This window comes from Corythoichthys intestinalis, chromosome 12 (assembly GCF_030265065.1).
Source record: "Corythoichthys intestinalis isolate RoL2023-P3 chromosome 12, ASM3026506v1, whole genome shotgun sequence".
NCBI lineage: Eukaryota > Metazoa > Chordata > Actinopteri > Syngnathiformes > Syngnathidae > Corythoichthys > Corythoichthys intestinalis.
This window is the reverse complement of record NC_080406.1, coordinates 961960-986131: the sequence shown is the minus strand read 5'-3', so window position 1 is coordinate 986131 and position 24172 is coordinate 961960. Positions and strand designations below refer to the sequence as shown.

General features: G+C 40.5%; 4 protein-coding genes across 8 annotated transcripts in view; 2 read left to right on the top strand and 2 right to left on the bottom strand.

Annotated features, from left to right (window-relative positions):
- srpx (sushi-repeat containing protein X-linked) overlaps positions 1-15164 on the bottom strand; it is a 37847-nt gene extending 22683 nt beyond the window's left edge. The window contains exon 1 of one of the 2 annotated variants that reach the window (XM_057851847.1): positions 15049-15164. The gene's annotated coding sequence lies outside the window, so the exon portion shown is untranslated. Of the gene's footprint in view, positions 1-14386; positions 14406-15048 lie in introns of those variants that run through there. The other variant, XM_057851846.1, reaches the window with a different exon arrangement.
- On the top strand, positions 5987-12267 carry otc (ornithine transcarbamylase). The gene is made up of 10 exons (XM_057851848.1): positions 5987-6123; positions 6195-6312; positions 6388-6469; positions 9033-9120; positions 10278-10431; positions 10492-10614; positions 10681-10734; positions 11667-11816; positions 11882-12019; positions 12086-12267. Exons 1-10 carry the CDS (start codon positions 6041-6043, stop codon positions 12143-12145), a joined length of 1050 nt encoding a protein of 349 aa, XP_057707831.1. The 5' UTR covers positions 5987-6040; the 3' UTR covers positions 12146-12267.
- On the top strand, positions 13792-20841 carry gpr161a (G protein-coupled receptor 161a). The gene is made up of 6 exons (XM_057851844.1): positions 13792-14331; positions 15067-15412; positions 15583-16292; positions 18340-18447; positions 18731-18838; positions 18908-20841. The coding sequence occupies exons 2-6, from the start codon at positions 15075-15077 to the stop codon at positions 19144-19146; spliced, it is 1503 nt and encodes a 500-aa protein (XP_057707827.1). The 5' UTR covers positions 13792-14331; positions 15067-15074; the 3' UTR covers positions 19147-20841.
- The window catches only part of dcaf6 (ddb1 and cul4 associated factor 6), a 35758-nt gene continuing 32260 nt past the window's right edge, over positions 20675-24172 (bottom strand). For 2 of the 4 annotated variants that reach the window (XM_057851838.1, XM_057851840.1), the window contains 2 exons: positions 21045-21150; positions 20675-20980 (listed from right to left, as the gene is read on the bottom strand). In XM_057851838.1, coding sequence (XP_057707821.1) covers positions 20922-20980; positions 21045-21150 — 165 coding nt within the window. In that variant the 3' untranslated portion in view covers positions 20675-20921. The remainder of the gene's footprint in view (positions 20981-21044; positions 21151-24172) is intronic. The other 2 variants (XM_057851841.1, XM_057851842.1) reach the window with 2 other exon arrangements.

Below are 24172 nucleotides of genomic sequence, written 5' to 3'. Positions count from 1 at the left end.
TGCTGTTAATAACGGTGTTAGAGTATAATATTTTTTTCAGTAGTGAGTAATCGAATGAATGACTTTTCTCATCTCTCCAACGCCGTTACCATTACTGACGATGTAAAGGCGTGTGTTACTTGGGTAAATAATTGGGCTAGAACGAATTGTCCCAAAGACCCTTTGAATTTCACATAGTGTGACCAATGTTTTTTTTTTTTAATGGAAAATAACCATGGAAAGTAAAACCAATTTCTCTGCCAAGTAACTACTAACTCAGTTACTTTTTGGGAGAAGTCATTTGTAATTGTAATTAATTACTTTTTTAAATTAAGATTAACAACACTGCTGATGAGTGGTTTAAAGCTGCCCTGCCCACTATAAAACACACACCTGATAAGAATTGTCTTGATGATAAGCATTGTCTGATGTGCCTCAATGATCGGTCAAAAGAGCTGTCTGAAGACCTGCAATCAAGGATTGTTGATTTGTATAAAGCTGGGAAAGGATACAAAACCATCTGTAAAAGTCTGGATGTTCATCAATCGACAGTCAGCGAAGTTGTCTACAAATGGAGAGAGTTTGGTACTGTCGCTTCTCTCCCAAAGAGTGGGCGTCCACCAAAGACGATGCCAAGAGTTCAGCGCAAAATACTCAGAGAGGTAAAAAAAGAGAACCCTAAAGTGTCTGCTAAAGACAGAAATCACTGGCACAGTCCAATATCTCAGCTATATGTAAAACTATGGCCAAGAATGGTGTTCATGGGAGGACTCCGCGGAGGAAGCCATTGCTGTCTAAAAAAAAAAACATTGTTGCTCGTTTCATGTTCGCAAAAAGGCACTTGGACACTCCACAGAAGTTTTGGCAAAATATTTTGTGGACTGATGAAACCAAAGTTGGAATTGTTTGGGAGTAACACACAAAGTCATGTGTGGAGGAAAAATGGAACAGCTCACCAACATCAACACCGTGAAGCATGGTGGAGGGAGTGGAGGATTTGGGGTTGTTTTGCTGCCTCAGGGCCTGGACAACTTGCAATCATTAATGGAAGAATGAATTCAAAAGTTTTGCAGGAAAACCTGAGTCCGTCTGTCAGACAGTCGGAGCTAAAAAGAGGATGGATGCTACAACAAGACAATGATCCAAAACACAGAAGTAAATCAACTTCAGAATGGTTTCAGAAGAACAAAATACACGTTCGGGAGAGGCCAACTCAAAGTCCAGACTAGAACGGTACCCCATTGAGATGACCTAAAGACAGCGATTCATGCCAGACATCCCGGGAATCTGACTGAACTACAGAAGTTTTGTAGAGAAGAATGGGCCAAGATTAGTCCTGATCCATGTGCCAGACTGATCTGCAGCTAGAGGAAGCGGCTGGTTGAAGTTATTGCTGCCAAAGACGGGGCCACAAAATATTAAATGTGATGATTCACTTACTTATTTTTCCCCCTTCTGTCATTCTTTGCATACTATCCTCATTAAAATATGAAAACCTATAGATGTTTGGGTGGTTTTCGTTAAAGGAGACACTGTTTTTTCATCTGTGTGATTTTGAAAATGATCAGATCACATTTGAAGGTGATTTTATGCAGAAATGTGACAGATTCCAAAAGGTTCTGATACTTTTCATACCACTGTGGACGCAAACATGCCAGAATGAAATAAAGGTACAAGAAAAGTGGCAGACATTGAAGACAAAGAGGATAAGTGGAAATTTAAAATCAGTGCTGTTAAATGTCATTTTAATCACAATGTAAATTCAGGCATCAAGAGGTTAAAAGCAAAGTGTGCTTTTTAGTCATCCCCCCCGTACTTCAGTCAACCACCGGTGGATCATTTGGTCGGAGTCTGCGGTCGTCTTCCTCTCCCCTGGAGAGAAGATGACGGACGTTGGCTTTTCTGCATCCCGGCCACATCTTTGTTTGAGTCTTTTATTACAGGAGAGCGTGAGTGGGTGGGTGGCTCTCTCACAATGATCATTTCTCCCGGAACTTCTCAATGTGGGGATGCTGAGCTACCCGTATATCAAATTCCTATTTTTCCAGCCCACGCGCTTTGACCGAATCTCACCGTTCCAACTGCTCCCACAAACTAGAAAGTACCATTTCTGGGTCACCAAGTGACCTAATATGAGCCCTGATCCAAATCCTATTGAACATCTGCGGACCAAGTTGTAAATCGCCTGCAAACTTGGAGCAAACAGCTCAGCTGCAACTTTGCCAAGTGACAAGAGGTGGCGCCGCTCCAGATCATTTCCAGTTGCTTGTGTGTGTGTCCTAATCTGGGAATGTTGGAAAGTCAGGCATAGTGGAAAAAAAAAACTACCAAATAAGTGCTGAGTACTGGGAAAACTCTAGGCTTGTTTACTGTTAAGCTTCCTGCCCCGGAGGATACAAAATACTTGGAGTGGAACACAATCCGTATTTGTAAAGCCTCAAATCTGCCGTTCATTGAAAGCAACCAACAAAAAAAAGTTAGTCATTCCTAAAGAAGGAGGCAAAGTGCTTTTTAAAAGGCCGGAGCTCCTCCTTCTCACTTCAATGTAGTTGGAGGCCAAGCACTATTTTTGGGTGCCATTGATGGGGCTACACGTCCAAACTATCAACATAGAAGGCACACATAGTTTGAATTCATTTCAAAATTCCATCCGTTTTACAATGTGTCATTAATGATTACTGATTTAATTTAGAATTTTTATTTTTCAACATGAATTTATTGAAGTTATAGCAAGGACGTAGGTTTGCATAGGGTCCGTAGGGACATGCCACTAGCAACTTTTCAGGATGCCTATTCTGCCTTTTGGTAAGTTTTACAGGAAGATTTTTTTGTGCTGTCCAACAGCGAACTCTTGTGGTTGCTTTGCGACATGGTTTATTGTTTTGTTGCCAATTCAAAATGGCTGCACGACGTCTCAGGCTGACGCCTACGTTGTAATGTTGTGCTTATATGATCCTTGAACAAGATTTGTCCGTAAGTATGGATGTTTAAAAGAATGTACATATTATGTTAGTAAGAGAAATGTTATATTTTTTGTATGAGACACTTTTTGTTTATGTTGAGTGAACTTGTTGTTGACCGTTGTTGCTCATTTTCATTTACTCCTTTTCCCTCGCTGAATGCGCCGATCCAATTTTTTCTGCTGGTGCACGATAATTATTGGTCCGATAATTATCGGTCCGATAATAGGAATTATGACGTCATCCCAATAAATCCAATAACATAATTAATAGGACCGATAATACAGTATGAACTGTGCTCGCTGGCTGGGAAATCAGTTGACCATTTGCGGGGCATTGCTGCCACCTGCCGGTCAGAATGATTCGCTGCATCTATAATTTGGCCCACAAACTCAGTCACTTTACACAGTGCTGTGTCTAGCGTTAGCATTGACAATCGTGAATGTTTTCTGTTACTTACGTTTCCGCCTCGGAAATATATGTCTTTAAGTATTTATGTTTACTATAACATATGGATGCGCAATATATGTTTACTTCGGTGGTGAAGGGTCATATGTACAGAACTTCATTAGTTGTTGTGTTATAGAAGCCAGCCAATGCATAAGGCTAATACGTAGCTCAAGCTAGTGTGCTATGCTATACATACATATAATAGTTGTGGTGTAATGTTAGTCCTGTCAGCATGCTTGGTAGGATTTTATACTATGCAGAGAATAAACCTCATACTTTATTGAATAAGGGTTCACTCACTGCCGTTTATATTGATTATTATAAGGCAAGCCATTAATCCTTTTTGTTCTACCATATTTTTGTTATGAGGAATGAGTGATAAACCTTACCATATAATGTTTACAGTGTTAGTTATAAGTTAGTAAGTTCTTGAGAGGCCTTTTGGCTATTGATAGGCTTGCTGTCCTAACCTGTCTCCCGGGTTAAGAAAGTTGTTTCATGGACCAAGACCACAACAGTCTACTGTAGCACCAAATATTTTTATCTGATGACAAAGCACAATACCAGTTGGGTTTATGTTTTAGTTCAGTGCTCATTGTTCAGGAAACACATCTTCAATTATATTGACTAATTGATTGTGATTGACTCAAATTATATTTATTTGAAAAAAATAAATATTGGCACTTTATTTGAAGTCAAGACTGTTCTTGTCTTTGTTTTGTTCATTATAATAATGTTCATGTCATTATGAAAATTCTGATGAGATCAAAGACAAATCTGTGTTGAATCCACCATTATTAATTTTTTTTAAACCTCCAGGTGTTCAAAAACTCGGGTGAATATACATTTAAAAAATTATATATTTATTATCGGTATCGGCTTATAGAGGAGCCGGAAGTTATCGATATCGGTTTCAAAAAATGGATATCGTGCACCATTTTTTTTCCTCCTCAAACGCACGTTTGATTGGCTGATGATTTGACCCACCCCCGACACACGCTCACACTCACACAGCCCCGACAGAAATACATGTCGACAACAAGCTGCCTCCTCTGCCCCCCTCCAAGACAAGGGATATTAGAAGTTTTTGTTTTTTTTTGGTCCAGCAGCAGCCGCTGTAAGTAATTTGAAAAAGAGGCCAATGTTGTAGAGGTGGGAAACACCACTAATTTTGCTACTAAAAGTCTGACCTGCATCAGTGTTAGCATAACATTAAACTTTGTGAACTCGCGAACCTGCAAAACTCGAGTGGGAAGCTGCTTAGAAGTGTCCTTCCGTTTGTGTTTTCTACTGTTAATGTTAATTAAACAGTGAGAAATGTAGTGAACTCTGCTGGAAACTAAAGAACCATAAAAACGTGAGCAAGAAGCTGCTTAGAGAGACAGGTGCTGCATAACTTCATGTTACTCACACAACACACCATACACACAACTTAACTCATTTGCTCCCAAACACATATAAATATGTTCTATTTTTCATTGTTTCAGTGTCCCAAAGACATATTTATACGTCTTTTACATTTTTTTTTTCCAAGAGACATCTCAAGGTTCTGATTCAATTTAGCTCCAAAGCACAGAGCTGAAAATCAGTTTTTAAGCAATAAAACTGGCCACTGGAGGGCAGTAGCGCATTTGGTAAGACCCGCAACCCGATTTAACCGCAACGAACGGCCAGGGCGCCAGCAGAAGACGGCCGAATGGAGAACGACCTAGAGGACGGCCGGGATGCCAGACGCCGGACGACCGAGCGGAACGACCGGGACCACCAGTGCAGCGGACGATGCCATTGAGTCCGTGCTGCTCGCCGAGCAGACCCCGCAGAGACTCAAAACAATCCATCTTTATGAGACAGGCGGCAATGAGGGAAAAGTTTACCCGGCTGTCGCGGCCACAACAGCATCATCTCAGTTAGTTATGTGTAAATAAATTGTTACTTTGCTATCAAAAGCTGTATTTGTCTTGTTGTTTATTTTATTTTGGAAAAGCAAAACATTATTCAGATGTTTGGGATGTAACTAAAGCAAAAAATAGCAGCGTTAAGTCAAAGTTATGTTTGAAATGCATGCTTTCACAAAAAGCTCAATTTCTCGGTTTTTTCATCAGAAATTGGAAAATTGCTCAAACTGAGCTATTTTCTAATGCTGATTTCTAAAGTATGGAAAAAGATATCAACTTATTTTTTTTCCTGCTGAAAGAAGGTAGTCTAATCTTTCTTTTGGTGGTTTCCATATTTATATAGCAATAGAACAGAAGTTTCTGTGGGCCTTGCAAAATCAGTCAAAATCCAGTAAAACGGCCGGGAGCGAAGGGCCTTGCTCAGCTGAAAATGTCTGGGAGTGAATGTGTTAATAATCCAACGTCCAATCACATTTTATTTTCATGACAAATTTTGATCTCTTTCAACAATTATTTAATATGTAAAGTTTGCATTTATTTCATTATTAATTTCAACATGATTTTTTTTTTCATTATTCCACCATTAATTCCACATTAAATTGATTTGATTGCAGTTTGTATTATTTGATTGGATGTATTTCCCTTTTGATTGATTGGTCATGCGGCATGAAGAGGCCACACCCTCTTTTTGAGGGTGCTTCCGTTCACTCCACTCTGTGGTCCCCTTGCTACACTGCCACATTTTCAGCTTCAACTATGTACACTAAACAGCTTTCCCGCCCGAGCTTCATTTGTGGATGCTTCAAGATTTTAGAAAAAAGCGTTTTGCGTCAACTCAGGTAAGAAGAACCTGCATGGTGTGCAATGAACTGGAACTCCTCACATCACCTCATTTTTTTTTTCCAAATAGCAGCGTGAATTTAAAGGGCCGCAGCTGTTTGACGTTGAAGGACTTCAGCCCTCAAGAAATCCAGAAGATTTTGTGGGTGTCCGCCGACTTAAAACGGCGCATCAAGCGTGACCGAGAGGTCTGAAGGTTGGCGCCTCGCCCGCCGGTCGGCGACATCCACATTGAGCGCCCGCTTGCTCCTTTCTATTCCTAGCATGTGTCGCTTCTACGAGGGAAGTCGGTCGCCATGATATTTGAGAAGAGGAGCACCAGGACAAGAATGTCTACGGAAACAGGTGTCCACACACACACACACACACTTAACTCATTGATAGTGATAGATGAACTAGAATTGCTTTAAAAAGTGTACTTAAGCAGACTGACAACACTCATTTTAGTCGGCGGGCCGCATTTATGGCAATGACATCTCGTGTCACTTGAATTTTTGGTCAAATATGGAAAGATGAGCATTCACAGCCAGTCCTTCCGGTTGAAGTCAGTTGGGCGGCTATCCTTGTCAATGGCAAGTTTATTTTTCTTCACTTGCTTGCCATTTTAAGATACTTGTCAATTTTGCATCATTTCCAGTTGACTTTTCGGGCATTTACGGGCTGCTTCCTGTTGATTTGGTGTCACTTTTTGGGTCACTACCTTGTCAACTCATCGGCTGCCATTGACGGCGCTAGACGTCCGATCTGTTTCGACCGTGCCAACAAATGACCGTTGTGAACCAAGTGCGGTAATACCCGTACAAATCTACGGTTTCGCCAGTGTCACGTCAGGGAGAAAAACCATTTGGGGCCGGCGTTCTGTCAATTTGCTCTCCCCGTCGAATTGATATCCAAAACGCTACTGAGCATGCGCATGGCAACCACATTCCCCCCAAGGGTTATCACAGGTCAAACGTCCATCGAGTGTACCATTTTGACTACAGCGTCATTGTTGTTGTTGCTGCAAGTCATATTTTTTAAAGTACAGTACAGTATATTCATTTTATCGTGCCTTTTCACCACTAGCCTCTGTAAGCAATTACGTATCCCCGAAAGCCTAGAAGAGATTATTGATGATATTGCGAGATAATAGCGTCAGGAAGTTAGAACGTTGCATAATAAGTGGTAAACAAGCCTGGGTTTGAATGATGTTTTGTCCAAGATAGAATATTGACATTATGGGGGGATAACAGTGGTATTATCTAAATATCTAATAGTATCTCTATAATACTGTATATCTAAATAGACGTGTCAAAACTTAAAGCAGATTTGTTCAACGTTGGACTATAAACCACGGAGCAATGACTTCGACAAATCGACAGAATACCGGATTGGACACCCTGGCATTTGACACCCTAGACTGAGAACACTCCAAATCAACAATCTTGTTACTGTTAAAGCAGCTGTTATGTTATTTCATAAATGATGTCCAACCAAAAAAAGCCACATCCCAAAATCCATTTTGCCACATGGCGAAAAATGCCACATGCCAAAATCAATTTTGCCATATTCCAAAAAACATGTCACGTGCAGAAATTCATTTTGCCACATACCAAAAAAAGTGCCACATTCCAAAATCCATTTTTCTACATGGCGAAAAAAATGCCACATACCAAAATCCGTTTTGCCATATTAAAAAAAAAAAAAAATGCCACATGCCAAAATCCATTTTGCTACATGGCAAAAAAATGCCACATACTAAAATCCGTTTTGCCATATTCCCAAAAAAATGACACATGCCAAAATTCATTTTGCTACATGGCAAAAAAATGCCACATACCAAAATCCATTTTGCCATATTCCCCAAAAAATGCCACATGGCAAAATTCATTTTGCCACATACCAAAAAAATGCCATATGCCAAAATCCATTTTGCCATATTCCCCAAAAAATAGAACGTAGCAAAATTCATTTTGCCACATACCAAAAAATGCCACATGCCAAAATCAATTTTGCCATATTCCAAAAAAATGTCACGTGCAGAAATTCATTTTGCCACATACCAAAAAAAGTGCCACATTCCAAAATCCATTTTTCTACATGGCGACAAAAATGCCACATACCAAAATCCGTTTTGCCATATTAAAAAAAAAAAAAATGTCACATGCCAAAATCCATTTTGCTACATGGCAAAAAAATGCCACATACTAAAATCCGTTTTGCCATATTCCAAACAAAATGACACATGCCAAAATTCATTTTGCTACATGGCAAAAAAAATGCCACATACCAAAATCCATTTTGCCATATTCCAAAAAAAATGCCATGTGGCAAAATTCATTTTGCCACATACCAAAAAAATGCCATATGCCAAAATCCATTTTGCCACAAGTCAAAAAATGCCACATGCCAAAATCCATTTTGCCACATACCAAAAAATGCCACATGCCAAAATCCATTTTGCCACATGGCAAAAAAAAAAATGCCACAGGCCAAATTCCATTTTGCCACATAGCAAAAAATGCCACATGCCAAAATACATTTTGATAGATGGCAAAAAAAATGCCACATGCCAAAATACATTTTCATAAATGATGTCAAATCCCTTTTGACTGGGAGGACTAGCAAGTGTTTTGCTGTCAAGTCTTAAATTGGCTCCTTTTTCGGTCAGGTTTTTTTTCGTCACGTATTACTTTGAACTCTTTGGCTGCCATTGACGCTAATAGATCCGTTTGAATCGAGAGGGATGGCGGCGAATAAACCAACGAGTCTGTCACTAGTGTTTGATTGCCACCGACGTCCTATACATTTGGAAAGAGTGTGAGCGAGCTCAGCATCGGCGGACACAAAAGTAGTGCTGAGCTAGCACGTTGAGCGTGGACAAAGCGGACAAGCATTTGAAAAGATGCGCTTGTGGTTGTGATTGTAGGCGTGGCTTTGCTGGGCGGCCATCCTTGTTTCCTCACGGGCCAAGACATCCACCTGGGAGTCAACGAGACTTGCGCTGACACTGCCAGGTTCGTCCCCTTGATTTATCATCAATGATCATATATATTTTCTACTTATTAAAAAAAAAAAAAAATCAATATAAGAGTCATCATTATGATCTTTTTTCCAATATTCTTTAACTTTGAATGTTTTTCATTTTAAAAATATCTTTTTTTAAAGTTAAACATCAATATATGAATAATTGTATTATTTTATATGTTATATATTTATTTAATTCATATTATTATTAAATGTATTTTTTAATAACATATATCCAAAATGACTATTAAAAATAATATTTTTAATTAAAAACATTACAAGTTATTTATATTAAAATGTTTATATTTATTTCATACTGTATATATATATGTCATTTCTATGAATATATTATTAAACATTTTTAATCAACTATAAATATCTTGGTTTTTACGTTCTGTACCTTTATGAATTAAAAACATTAAAAGTTAAACATCAATATATTTCTTTTAAAAATTGTTTTTGTATTGTATAGTATTGTCAATTTATATAGTTAAATTTATGATAAAATAAAAACATAAAGACTTGTTTTTTTACATTCTGTATCTTTAAAAACAACATTAAAAACATGAATATATGAATAGTATTTTAATTATTTTATGATCTATATACACATCCTCCGCGACCCTTGTGAGGAATAAGCGGCATGGAAGATGAATGAATGAATGAATATATACACATCCTTTATTTTATCCATATTATTATTAAATGTATTTTTCATGAAATATAAAAAATGACTATCGTTTCTTATATTCTGGAAAAGCCAATTTATTTATATATTCATACAAAATTAAAGTTTTATATTTTTTTTATATTGTATATATTTAAATGTCATTTTTATTGATATATTAGATTTTTAATCAACTATAAATAATATCTTGGCCTTTTTAAATATTAAAAAAAATTTCAAAAAATGTTTTTCATATTGTACTGTAAATTTCTACGACACTTTTTAAAATAAAACTGCTTTGTATTCATATTCTGTCCCTTTTAAAATAAAGTATTATTTTGAAAACCCATTGGTGGCGCTAGACTTCCAATCATTCATCGCCAGTGGACAGCTGCCGGCCTCCCTCCCACTCGAAATGGATTGGAGAGTGTCATCCACAAAATGTTGTGGTTTTTTTCCTGACTTTTTGGGTTGTGTCAGGGTTCTTTCAGGACTTTGCGAGCTGGTCCTGGCCCGGGTGCAGCGTCACTCCACGCTGGAGGAACTGGAGACGGCGTCCTCCATCCCGGTGGTCAACGGACTGTCGGACCTCTACCACCCCATCCAGATCCTGGCCGACTTCCTCACCTTACAGGTGCCTCTGTCTAAAAGCCATGTGACGTATACGTAAAGTAAGCATTCTCCGGCCCGGCAGGAGCATTACGGCTCTCTGGCCGGACTGACGGTGAGCTGGATTGGGGACGGCAACAACGTCCTGCATTCTTTTATGATGACCGCGCCCAAACTAGGAGTACACTTAAAGGTGGCCACCCCCAAAGTAAGTACAGTATACAAATGGAATGAAAGCGCAAGGCTAATGAAGCGTCTTTTGGTTGCTTGTCAGGGTTACGAGCCAAAACAGAGCATCGTTGAAGAGGCCGAGCGACTGGCTGAAAGGGTGAAGCTACTTTTCACTAACGGATGATCATCTATTTGGACAGTTGAAAATTCTCCAAATCATTTTTGGTTTCTTTTGACTATTTACCATTTTTACTAAAATCTTGTCTTTGCAAAAACAACCAAAAGGGAAAAAATATTCTCATTTTTATGTTATATTTTTTTAAATATATTATTCATTTAAAAAAAAAACAGTAAATATTCATATTTATTGTTAACATTCGTATGGATTTTTCTTCAGACAAAAAAATTTTACTGAAAGAAAAAATATTTATATTTTGTATTTTTTTTTTTTTTTTTACTTTTGACAACATTTTGATTGAATTTATACACAAAAGAAAATGTTTTTAATATATTTTCAAATATATGCATAAAAAAAGAAAAAATATATTTTTTAGATTTAATGTTGGCTGTATATATATATATTTTTTTAAATCAAAAGAAAATAACTTTTTCATTTCAAAATATATTCTAAAAAAAATTTGTAAATTTGTATTAAATTTTTTTTTCGTTTTCTATTTTATTATTTTAATAGATTTTTTTAATTAAAACTTTTTGAAAATTTTATTTAAAAATCTAGAGTACACAGAGAAAAAAAGCAATTAAAAATGTTTGCATATTTTTTCATTCTTATTTTTAAACACAAAACAAACTATTTTTATTTTATCCTCAATTTTTTTTTTTAAATGAAAAAAAAATACAGTCAATATTTTCCAATTAGTGTCATCCTCGATGTCCATGTGACGATTCCAAATGGGATATTGGCACACAAAAAAAAAAATCCGCTTTGTAAAAAAAAAAAAAAAAATCCGCTTTGAGAAAAAAAAAAACAAACAAACCAATGAATCGACTCAGCGCAAAAATCCTAGGCAACGACCAAAATGGGGGTCAGTTTTCTCTCCTGGTTGATTTCTTAAATTGCGTGTATTTCAGCACGGAAGCCAGCTGTCGCTAACGCGGGATCCCGCGGAGGCGGCTCGTGACAGCGACGTTTTGGTGACCGACACGTGGGTGAGCATGGGGCAAGAGGAAGAGAAGCAAAAGAGGCTCCGAGACTTCCGGGACTTCCGTATTACCTCGCGGGTAGGAAGCGATTCTCGATCGATCGATGGGCACGGGGAACTGGCCCCGTTTTGCGCTGTTCACAGACGACGAGCTTAGCCCGGCCGGACTGGACCTTCCTGCACTGTCTCCCGCGCAAAAAGGAGGAGGTGGACGACGATGTATTCTACTCGTCCCGCTCTTTGGTCTTCCCTGAAGCGGAGAATCGAAAGTGGACAATCATGGTGAGGATGTACACCTTTCGGGTTTTTTTGGAAGCGGTCTCAATTGACGCGTTTTTCTCTTCGCAGGGTTTGATGGTGTCGCTCCTCACCGACTACAAACCACAAACGCCAATACCCAAGTTTTAACCGATCGGTTGCCGTTGACATCCAATACATTTGAATTGGGAGGGATGGCAGCCAATGAACAAATGTGTCTCTTCCTCTTGATATCAGCTCACATTTCTCCGTCACTTCCTACTACCATACAAATAAAGTTGAGTGATTGATATTGGGTCACTTCCTGTTGACTTTAAAGCATTTCCGTGTCTCTTCATGATGATATTAGCTCCTCCTGTCAATTTTGGGCCACTTTCAATGGATTTTGGGGCATTTCCACATCACTTCCTGCCTGTTGATATGAATTTGGACGTTCATAACCATCAATGGGATAGCCTGACTTGGGTGCCAGTTAAATGTCAATGCGCTGTAGTGGTAAGTGAATGGTCAAAAATCACAGCCACACATTTTTCTGCCATTTAAAATGAATGGGAAATTTTGGACGTGCATAGCTGACAATAGCATGGACGTGCATGGCCTGCAAAAATGCCATATACCAAAAAAAAAAAATGTCACATACCAAAACCCATTTTGCCACATGCCAAAATCCATTTTGCCACATGGCAAAAAAAAAAATGCTACATGTCAAATATGATTTTGCCATATTCCAAAATCAATGCCACGTGGCAAAATACACACAAAAAAATGCCACATGCCAAAATCCATTTTGCTACATACCAAAATCCATTTTGCCATATTCCAAAATAATGCCACGTGGCAAAATCCATTTTTGCCACATGCCAAAATGCATTTTGCCATTTCCCCCCCAAAAAATGCCATGTGGCAACATTCCAAAAAATACCACATGGCAAAATTCATTTTGCTACATGTCAAAAAAATGACACATACCAAAATCCATTTTGCCATATTCCCAAAAAAATGCCATTTGGAAAAAAACATTTTTGCCACATGGCAAAAAAAAAGCCACATGACAAAATCCATTGTGCCACATACAAAAAAAATGCCACATGCTAAAATGCATTTTGCCAAATACCCCCCCAAAAAATGCCGCATGCCAAAATTAATTTTGCTACATGGCAAAAAAAATGGCACATGCCAAAATCCATTTTGCCATTTTCCCAAAAAAATGCCATGTGGCAACATACCAAAAAATACCACATGGCAAAATTCATTTTGCTACATGTCAAAAAATGACACATACCAAAATCCATTTTGCCATATTCCCAAAAAAATGCCATTTGGCAAAATCCATTTTTTGCCACATGGCAAAAAAAAAAAACATGACAAAATCCATGTTGCCACACACACAAAAAAATGCCACATGCTAAAATGCATTTTGCCAAATACCCCAAAAAAATGCCACATGCCAAAATCCATTTTGCCATATTCCAAAAAAAAAAAATGCCATTTGGCAAAATCCATTTTTTGCCACATGGCAACAAAAAAAAACACACATGACAAAATCCATGTTGCCACACACAAAAAAAAATGCCACATGCTAAAATGCATTTTGCCAAATACCCCAAAAAAAATGCCACATGCCAAAATCCATTTTGCTACATGGCAAAATCAAGTTTGCCACATACCCAATGCCACTTTTCGTTCTCGGCCCTGCTGGAAAAGCTGAAGTAGAGCGCGCCGCCCAGTGGATAAAACGGGAAGCACAGCGTGCTCTGATTGGCTAAAGAATGAAATGACGTATGAGTGCGGGAAGCTTTGTTCCACTTGGGTGGTCTGGACTGGAGAAACGCATTGTAGCAACATTTTATTTCATAAATCAACTCGTCCAAAGTGTCAGTAAGCACTCGAAGGGCGACAAAGTTGTTGCTTGTACAGATTAAAAGCTCATTCAAGTGTAGCCAAATAGAATTTAGCGTCTAACGTATATTGACGTACTCCAAATGTACACAAAAAAGTGGCAATGATTTCCAGGCTTAAATATATATATATATATATATATTTTTTTTTTTTAAATCTCGAAAGCGTGTCGAGAGTGACAGTAAAAAGACCCCAACGAGCGAGCGAGGGCGACCACCCAAGTGCACGCCGTCAAATTCTGCGTGAGTGTCAGAAAGAAAGGGGGTCGGAAAAAAGAACAGAACGAGGCTGGTAAAGTGAAGGAAGGAGGCGCCATTGCTCGGGATTCGGCGGCTCCGGACGGACGCCCGTGACGGAGAGTGCTCGCGCGGACTCTCGGCACGTTGGCAAGCCGAAATGCGGATATGAGGAAAAAGCGGAGGCAACAAGAAAAGCAGGTAATGGAGAAACCAGGAGGGAGACAAAAGAAAAGTTGCTAACGCACCCACCCACCGCTGCTGCTGTTTAGGTTAGCATAGCATCGCCAACAAAAGCAGCTCCAAATGTCCGCTTTCTCCCTCTTGGATTAAAACTCTTGAGAAAGTTGACCTCAAGAGAACTTTTACAAGGGCTTCAAGTCGCTGCCTTTCGTTCAACTTGTCAAATTCTTCTTTAGTCACGTCACTCAAGTGGGAACTCACATGAAGCAAATGTCTGAATTGTTAAAGTGCAGCGAATCCATTTGGATTGGAAGTCAATTGCTAACTACCACAACACAGATTCTGTAAAAAGTATACATAGATTTGAGCCAGAGAGGCAATGAACCCCAGTCTAAATGGATTGGACGTCTAATTATACAGTCAATGGCAGTCAATAAGTGTTTTTTTTTTAATTCCCTTAAAAAGTGGGATACAGTAAATTTTTGTTTTATTTGGGGAGAAATTGATGTATAAATTTTAGGGTTCCTATCCCATCACGTGATCATCAGAAAATCTGGCTGATCATGTCATTTTCAGAGTATAGGAATTTTGTATTTACAATATGTGTTATGAGTATCAACTCATTGGCTGCCATTGATGGTGATATCGATGTCAAAGGGATTGATGTTAATGGACTTCCAATGCCTTCCTCCCACTTCAAATGGTTCGCAAGTCTGTTCCTGATAAAGTTTGTACCTTTTGCGTGGGCGGCAGGGGGCGGCATGAACGCGAGCCGAAACTGCGGGCCGGCGACGGGCGGTCTGGCGGCCCTGGAGTCTGCCGCCATGGTGACCGTGGCGCTGCTGGCGGGCCTGGGCAACCTCCTGGTGGCCGCCACGCTCTACCGCCGGCCGTACCTGCTGACGCCCAGCAACAAGCTGGTGTTCAGCCTGACGCTATCCAACCTGCTGCTGGCGGGCCTGGTCCTCCCCTTCGCGGCCGTGGCCTCGGCCAAGAGGGAGTGGCTCTTCGGCGTGGTCTGGTGCAACTTGACCGCCTTGCTCCACCTGCTCGTCAGCTCCGCCAGCGCGCTCACGCTCGGGGCCATCGCCGTCGACAGGTCAGTCGCCGAAAAAAATGATAACATTTCAAATATATAAAACTTCCAGCCCCAAAATCTTTTGGAAGACAATAAAGTTCCCATTTAGTGAATTCCGGACAATGTAAAAATGTAAGAAAATAAACAGATACAAACAATTTTTTTTTCTTTTCTACTTGGACACCTTTTAGGTACTACGCAGTGCTTTACCCCATGATCTACCCCAGCAAGATCACGGGCAACCGGGCATCGCTGGTCATCGCCTACGTGTGGCTGCACTCGCTGGCGGGCTGCCTGCCGCCCCTCTTGGGCTGGTCCTCCTTCGAGTTCCACTGCTTCAAGCGCAGCTGCGGCGCCTCCTGGCACCGGGCGCCCGCCTACGCCGCCTTCTGGCTGGCCTGGTGCGTCCTGCCGCCCTTCCTGCTCATGCTGGCCTGCTACGGCGTCATTTTTCGCGTGGCTCGCGTCAAGGCGCGCAAGGTGCACTGCGGCACGGTGGCGGCGGACGACGACGGCGCCCCTCCGCGCGGGAACGGCCGCAAGAACTCCGGCGCCTCCACCTCCTCGACCCGCAGCTGGATCTACTCCGGGAGCCAGTGCAAGGCCTTGGTCACCATTCTGGCGGTGGTGGGCACCTTCCTGCTCACCTGGGGGCCCTACGCGGGCGTGGCGTGCGCCGAGGCCGTCCGGGGACAGGGCGCAGTCTCCCGCGGGCTGGAGACGCTGGCCGCCTGGCTCTCCTTCTGCGGCGCCGTCTGCCACCCGCTCATCTACGGACTGTGGAACAAGACGGTGAGGAAGGAACTTCTGGGCATGTGCTTTGGTCAGCGCTACTACAGAGAGTCCTTCGCCGCACCGCGCCGGACCTCGCGACTCTTCAGCATCTCCAACAGGATCACGGGTACTTCTTGTGGACGATTGGCAAACAGCGTCGATCGTCCAATCAGTTTCCGATCTCGGTCAAACGGATCGGACGTCTAGCGCTGTCAATGGCAGACTCTGTTAAGATTTTAAGAAGACCTACTCAATTAATCCAGCCGCTTGAGATTCCATAAAGTTTCAAAAATCAAAAATAAAGCGATCCAATCTGCAAGATACATGACTTACGGGAGTCTCATCCACCATTTTGTCTCCAGTTGCGTAAGCAGTATCTTATTGTAGCTCACACTACAGTGGTATGAAAAAGTATCAACCTTTTGGAATTTCTCACATTTCTGCATAAAATCCCATCAAATGTGATCCGATCTTTGTCAAAATCACACGGATGAAAATACAGTGTGCTTTTAATTAAAACCACCCAAACATTTATAGGTTTTTATATTTTACCAATGACAGAAGGGTGAAAAATAAGTGAACCCTCTGCCTAAGGAGACTTAAAGAGCAATTGATACCAATTTTTATCAAACGAAGTCACGTGTGAGCCCGATCACTGATGAGTGGTTTAAAGCTGCTCCGCCCACTATAAAACACACACCTGGTAAGAAATGTCTTGATGAAAAGCATTGTCTGATGTGCATCATGGCTCGGTCAAAAGAGCTGTCTGAAGAACTGCGATCAAGGATCGTTGATTTGTATAAAGCTGGGAAAGGATACAAAACCATCTCTAGAAGTCTGGATGTTAATCCACTGACAGTCAGACGTTGTCTACAAATGGAGAGAGTTTGGCACTGTTGCTTCTCTCCCAAGGAGTGGGCATCCAACAAAGATGACGCCAACAGTTCAGCGCAGAATACTCAGAGGTAAAAAAGAACCCAAGAGTGTCTGCTAACGACTTCCAGAAATGGCACAGTCCGACATCTCTGTGCACACATCGACTATATGGCCAAGAATGATGTTCGTGGGAGGACTCTACGGAAGAAGCCACTGCGGTCTAAAAAACATTGTTGCTCGTTAATGTTTGCAAAAAGGCACTTGGACACTCCACAGACGTTTTGGCAAAATAGTTTGTGGACTGATGAAACCAAAGTTAGAACTGTTTGGGAGTAACACACAATGTCATGTTTGGAGGAAAAATGGAACGGCTCACCAACATCAACACCGTGAAGCATGGTGGAGGGAGCATCATGATTTGGGGCTGTTTTGCTTCCTCAGGGCATGGACGACTTGCAATCATTAATGGAAGAATGAATTCAAAAGTTTTGCAGGAAAACCTGTGGCCATCTCTCAGACAGTTGAAGCTAAAAAGAGGATGGATGCTGCAACAAGATAATGATCCAAAACACAGAAGTCCCTCAACTTCAGAATGGTTTCAGAAGAACAAAATACACATTCTGGAGTGGCTAAGTCAAAGTCCAGACTTGAGCCCCATTGAGATGCTGAGGCATGACTTAAAGACAGCGATTCATGCCAGACATCCAAGGAATCTGGCTGAACTACTGCAGTTTTGTAGAGAAGATTAGTCCTGATCGATGTGCCAGACTGATCTGCAGCAACAGGAAGCATCTAGTTGAAGTTATTAGTGCCAAAGGGGGGGAATCAAAATATTAAATATGATTGTTCACTTACATATTTTTCCCCCTTCTGTTATTGGTTGCATACTATCATTAAAATATGAAAACCTATGAATGTTTGGGTGGTTTTAGTTAGAGCAGACACTGTATTTTCAAAGATCAGATCACATTTGGTGATTTTATGCAGAAATGTGAGAAATTCCAAAAGGTTCACATACTTTTTCATACCACTGTACATGTACTTAAACGGTGTATTTTACCTAACTTTTAGATAAAGGCGTTCGAATTCAAGTGAAATTGCTTGACTTGATGTCATAAGCTCAGGCTACTTTTAAAGTTTATGATTTTTATCGTGTTTGTTTACATTGAGAAACCCGTGCTGCCACCAGTTTAAAATTTGCTAAAACATGGGCAAAATATCCAAATTAACCCTATATCAAGTACATGACTGTAGGCGTTTTGCCACATGTTGCAATACTGCTGTGTTGTTTTGAACAGATTTGGGGATGTCCCCCCACCTGACGGCCATGTTGGCCGGCGGAGGGCGGCCGCCGGGCCCGGGAAGCAGCACCGGAGACACCGGCTTCAGTTTCACTCAGGACTCCTGTAAGTGTCCGCAGATAGAAATCAGATGATTTACCCTTTGGACTATAGAAATGCAGGATTTTTTTTCTTTAATGAAATAATTGAAATTTATTTGTATTCGATGCATTTTAAAAAAAAAAATTTTATGGAGGGTTATCTACCCTAAAGCGGTCCGTTTTCTAAATGAATGAATGCTAAACAAATTTTTAATCTGGTTGCTTGCAATGCATAGTTGACGGCGCTAGATTGAATGCCGCGACACAATGATTGAGCATCGGTCGGCCGGCCCTCCTTCTCTCGGCAGGTACGGACACGATGCTGCTGGACAACTTTTCCAGCGATTACTCATCGCACGCGTGCGGAAAGAGGAGGAGCTCGGTCACCTTTGAAGACCAGCTGGAGCATTCCAAAGGTTTGAATTATTATTGGCAAGCCGAAATGGAGGCGCGTCGCTCACCGACCCATTTTTTTTTTTGGGCAGAGCACGCGGCCTCTGTGCACGCGGGGGCCGAGGCGCCCCGTTCCCTGGACGCCTTCGCCGCGGGCCTGGCCCGAGCCATCGAGAGCGACGCCAAGCTGGCCCTCTTCGGGGAGCTTTCCGCCAGGCGGCCCCCCGGGCCCGCGCACCCGGACGCCCGGAGACTGCGGCTGGAGAGCATCGACGAAGGCATCGTCAAAGACGAACGGAGGGAGTCCGTCCGTCCGTTCCTTTCTTCGTGATTCAGACTGCTAAAATAATAAAACTTGTCGCCCCGGACCAAAAGGCGCGTTCTAGTCATGTCGTGCATTTGCCGCGACAAAATGTCATCGGGTTTTCACAAAAACCCAAATTGCTCAGTTGATACTTTCAACAAAATGGTTAAAATACAAGTACCCCGCCCCCCCAGGAAGCAGGTAGGAGAGGTCTGCTACAAACCACAATATTGATATAGGAAATTATGTACAGGCGTTTAAAATACATTAATGAAGTGTTCCATGAAAAAAAGAAAATTGTAAAAGTACTTGAAGACATTTCACTGAAATGGGAAGTTGTCTGCAGTTGCATGCAGACTCCAAAAAGGCAAAGTGCTTCTTTCAAACCCCCAAAGTACATTTAACAACCATACACAAAGCGTTGGAGAAATACATCAAAATATCAATTAAACAAATTAGAACATTGAAAAAGCTAACTAAAAAGAGAAAATCCTGTGGCAAAAAAATAGGTTATAGGAAATTAAAACTGAAAATTGATTTTAAAAAATAGCTTTAAATTAAAGAAGAAGAAAAAAAAGCATTGACATAAAAAGTTTGAGAGCAGACGGCGAGAACCAAAGGTTGTATTTGCCATGTGTGGCAAAACTGATTTTTTCCATTAGCATTTTTTTTCTTGCCATGTGGCAAAATGGATTTTGTCACCAAAAATGCCACATGGGAGAAAAAATTCCACATGGACAAAAAAATTCCACATGGCAAAATAAATTTTGCCAAAGGTCAAGAAAAAAAGGCCACATGTCAAAAAAATAAATGTTACATGGCAAAATCCATTTTGCCACAAGTCAAGAAAAAAGTGTCACATGGCAAAATCCATTTTGCCACATGGGGAAAAAAGTGCCACATGTCAAAATCCATTTTGCCACATGGCAAAAAAAATGCCACGTGGCAAAATCATTTTTGCTACATGGTAAAACAAAATGCCACATGGAAAGAAATGCCACATGGCAAATACCACTTTTGGTTTTCGGCCCTGCTTTTTATTTATTTTAAATCTTAGTATTTTCCAAATTTTAGTTGCATTTTTTAATTGTGTGTGTGTGCGCATAAAGATATATATATAATTTCCCCTCATGATTTTTATGTCCTTATACATTCCTCCAACGCATTATGTATTTTTTTGTAAAGTGTAAATTCAGGCATTAAGGGGTCAAACACTGATGGACTGTGGAATTCATTTTTTAAGTTTTGAGGCATAGTCTTACCATTTTTGTGTGTGTGTGTGTGTGTTTTTTTTAACTCATCGGCCACCACTGACCGCAATAGACGTTCAGATCAAATCATTTCCATCCCTCCCAGGTTCAAAAGGATTGGACGTCCATCGCCGTCAGTGGCGCCGAAACAAGCTTAAAGGCATTTCCGTCTTACCTCGTATGTTAAACGGTACTACTTTATTGTACTTTTACTACATTTTAACTTGTACTATAAATTTTTTTTTACACAACAGAGCCGTTTTTCACGCAGACATCTTTCAGATGCTTTTTTATTTTTCTTCCAAACGCTGTAAAAGATCTTTTTTTTTTTGCAACATAACCTCAACAAAACACCAATGACGCTAACTTACTAATATTGCACATAACTTACACTGCACTCATCGCTCGCATTCACGCACGTGTTCGTCCGACCTTTTCGCGTATACATCCGTAAGAAAGTTTCCGTAAAAACCGGCGGGGAAGTCGGAAGGTAGTATTCTTCCTTCGTACAAAGAAGTGCTCTCTGGCAAAAACAAACAAAAAGTCACCCGTCTACTGCTCGTCGTCGTTTTCTTGGCCCGAGCCTTCGGAGCGGTCGCCTTCCGCGCGACCTGCGAGAGCAAGTTTGAAAGTGAAAAAGCGGACGGCCACCGGGATCGGGCGCCAAAGGAGTACCTGAGTGGATGTGATTGAGGGACGCCAGCATTCGCAGCATGAAGGAAGCGGGCACCGTGATTGTGTTGCGCGTCTCTTCCAGCATCAACTCGTTGCGCGTGATCACCTGCCGACAAAACGGACACGAGGTGTGTGACGATACATCCGGACGGCTGTACCTCGAGATACGGACATTTTTTTAGTGCTTTGTTTCACTTCATATTACAAAAAACTATTCATTGTACAAAAGATCGCACGTACTGCAATAGATCGTTCGGGCTCACGGCAATGCAATCATGTAACTCCCTACATTGACTATAAATGTAAACGAGTGCTGCAACAATTGATCGACTAACTCAAGTACCGTATTTTTCGGAGTATAAGTCGCACCAGCCATAAAATACCCAACGAAGAGGAAAAAAACATATAAGTAGCACTGGAGTATAAGTCGCATTTTTGGGGGAAATTTACTTGATAAAATCCAACACATAGAACAGTTATGTCATCTTGAAAGGCAATTGAATTAAAATAAAAATACAATAGAGAACAACATGCCGAATAAGTGTACAGTATGATAATATTACATGATGCATGAACAACGAAATACGAACGTGGCCGTTATTAACGTAACATAGCTATTAAGTTATTCAGATAACTGGTAGCAGGTAACAGATAACCCTAACCCTAGCATAAAGAACATGCTAACAAGTTTACCAAACCATCAGTGTCACTCCAAAACACCAAAATAACGTGTGAAATTATTAACACATTACGATATCATTTCACATAAGTCGCTCCTGAGTATAAGTCGCACCCCCAGCCAAACTATGGAAAAAAAAAAACGACTTATAGTCCGAAAAATACGGTAATTCAATATTTTTTTAAAAAGGCTCTAATCAACTTTTGCTGCTTGTAGGATTCATTTAGTTAGGGTGGCGTTGTAATGGCTTGTTTTGAAAGTTTTTGCATTTCGTTTTCTTCATTTGGGTGGATAAAGTGCCCTCTCGTGGCAACAGGTGAATATGACATTACTCATCGAACATGGCTGAATCCAGCTGCTCCATGTTAAGACCAACATGTTTGTTTTTGTTTTTTTTAATGCATTTGTAATTTAGTTTATAGGTATATTTAGCAGTTTTTGTGGGAATATGTTTGAATGATTTGTTAAGAGCATTGTAAAAAAAAAAAAAAAATTGTTAGCATTTTATAGCATTTAAGCTAGCAGACTTTTGCTACGCAAGTTAGCCGATTGTTCTTTTGTTGTACTTCAATCTTCATTTTTTTTATACCATTGGAGGCTAAGCTCAGGTATTTTTAAATGAAAGTTGAAAAGTTTAAAGAAACACTCGGGAATTTTATTTAGCAACTAGTGTTGTTTCCATGAGCTCAAAGTGGTCACGCCATAACATCTGGAGAATTAAGCCTAACAAAGTACTTACACTTAAGCGCCACTAGACGATGACAAAGCATATCAAAAAAAAAAAAAAAAAGACTATTAGATGACACGACAACAGATTTAATGAGGTGTTTTGAAACGAATTAGGCCATTTACATGCTATTTATTTCCTTTTCAGGCATGGACAGGCAACAATCCAAACGTACAGCATTCATTTGTGTTTACATTCAATTAAACCAGAAAAGAAAAGGGCTACCGGGAGAAGCCGAAGCTTAATGTGATTCACAATAGAAAAGTCACAACCGAATGAATTCATTTCATATCTTGGGGTACCACTAAACCAAAATTGGCTGCCATTGATGGCAATAAGACATCCAGTATATTTTGATAGGTAGGGGCAATGAATTGGACATATGGTGCCGTCAGTGGGCACTATAAAGACGGTAGCCGTCAAATCATCAATAGTGTACCGCACAAATGCTATTTTTAGACCGTGACGTCGGAAGTGGGTCAACGTAGACACGCCCTCGGATAAAACCCATGTTATTACTGCTTGTTTTCTGCCGGTAATCTTTCAAAAAAAAGAACATGCCGAGTAAACACTGCTGCTATGGGACTTGTTGAAACGACTCTAGACATGAAGACATATGAAGGAAGTTTTCTTCATACGTTTCCGAAACCAAAAACTATGAGGGAAAAAATGTGAAGAATGGATCAACTTGCGCGGACGTCCAAAAGCCCAGTTTAACGCTAACAAGGTGAAGCCATTCACCTTCATATGCGGTAAACATTTTGGTGGGGACCATGGTCCTACAGAGGACGAAGAGGTAAGCCATTTTGATATTTTAACTTGTTTTTTTAGCGTGGCGTTTTGCCATGGTGCCTCTGTCTGACAATGAATGACTTGAAAAAAATTAAAATGGTATCTGACTGCCACTGTTTCTGTTGTAAAAAATAACTTTATAGAATTAAGATTTGTTATTAATGAAAAAAATGAAAAGTGTTCGTTGGCTGTCACCGAGTCGCATTTGTGATCGCTACACAAAAAATAGCAATGTAAATGACCCCCCAAAAACAGTCACAGACGTAAGACCACCAGAGGATATACTGTATAAGACAGACAGGGCATATGGTGGTAAAGGATAGCCTAATGAAACAGGAAAATATTGTCAGTGGCGTAAAGCAATGCACACAAGAAAAAGGTGTCAATAAAAAAAGCGACCTCTGAATCAGGTCGGCTCGTCTTTTTCAGTCCTCGACACTCAAGCCATCTTTTGAATTGAACATTTGTATGTTCTTCCACATCTTTACCAGTGGATTTGGTACCAGGGACATCATTTTCGTACAGGTTTAGCTCAGTAAACATCTCGTTTGTACACTATTTACATGCCTTTAAGCATTGGGACAACCGCAAGCTTGACACGCCTAGCAACAATTGCTAACGTCATGAATATTAATGAGCAAAAGTGACGTGTTGCGTGCAGTACGCCAGTAAAATGAGTTTATTAACATCCAATCCGTTCCATGTCGGAAGCTGGTGTTTGCCGCCATCCTTGCCACTTCAAATGGATTGGACACCCAGCGCCGTCAATGGCATACTTTGAGTTAAGCAGTGTCTGACCAAGCTGCAACAGAATGACTTTACATTCAAGGGAGTATGAAGAAATTGTGTATTAAAAGAAAATTTTTAAAATTTTATCGGGACAGCATTGGCATCAACAGACAATAATCAGTGCATCGTGAGGAATTAGCC

Coding starts and splice junctions, on each gene's coding strand:
- otc (XM_057851848.1), top strand. CDS start 6,041: ATGTACACTAAACAGCTTTCCCGCCCGAGCTTCATTTGTGGATGCTTC. Junction 6,313..6,387: donor GCATCAAGCGTGACCGAGAG/GTCTGAAGGTTG, acceptor TTCTATTCCTAG/CATGTGTCGCTTCTACGAGG. Junction 6,470..9,032: donor AAGAATGTCTACGGAAACAG/GTGTCCACACAC, acceptor TTGTGATTGTAG/GCGTGGCTTTGCTGGGCGGC.
- gpr161a (XM_057851844.1), top strand. CDS start 15,075: ATGAACGCGAGCCGAAACTGCGGGCCGGCGACGGGCGGTCTGGCGGCC. Junction 15,413..15,582: donor GGGGCCATCGCCGTCGACAG/GTCAGTCGCCGA, acceptor GACACCTTTTAG/GTACTACGCAGTGCTTTACC. Junction 16,293..18,339: donor CATCTCCAACAGGATCACGG/GTACTTCTTGTG, acceptor TGTTTTGAACAG/ATTTGGGGATGTCCCCCCAC.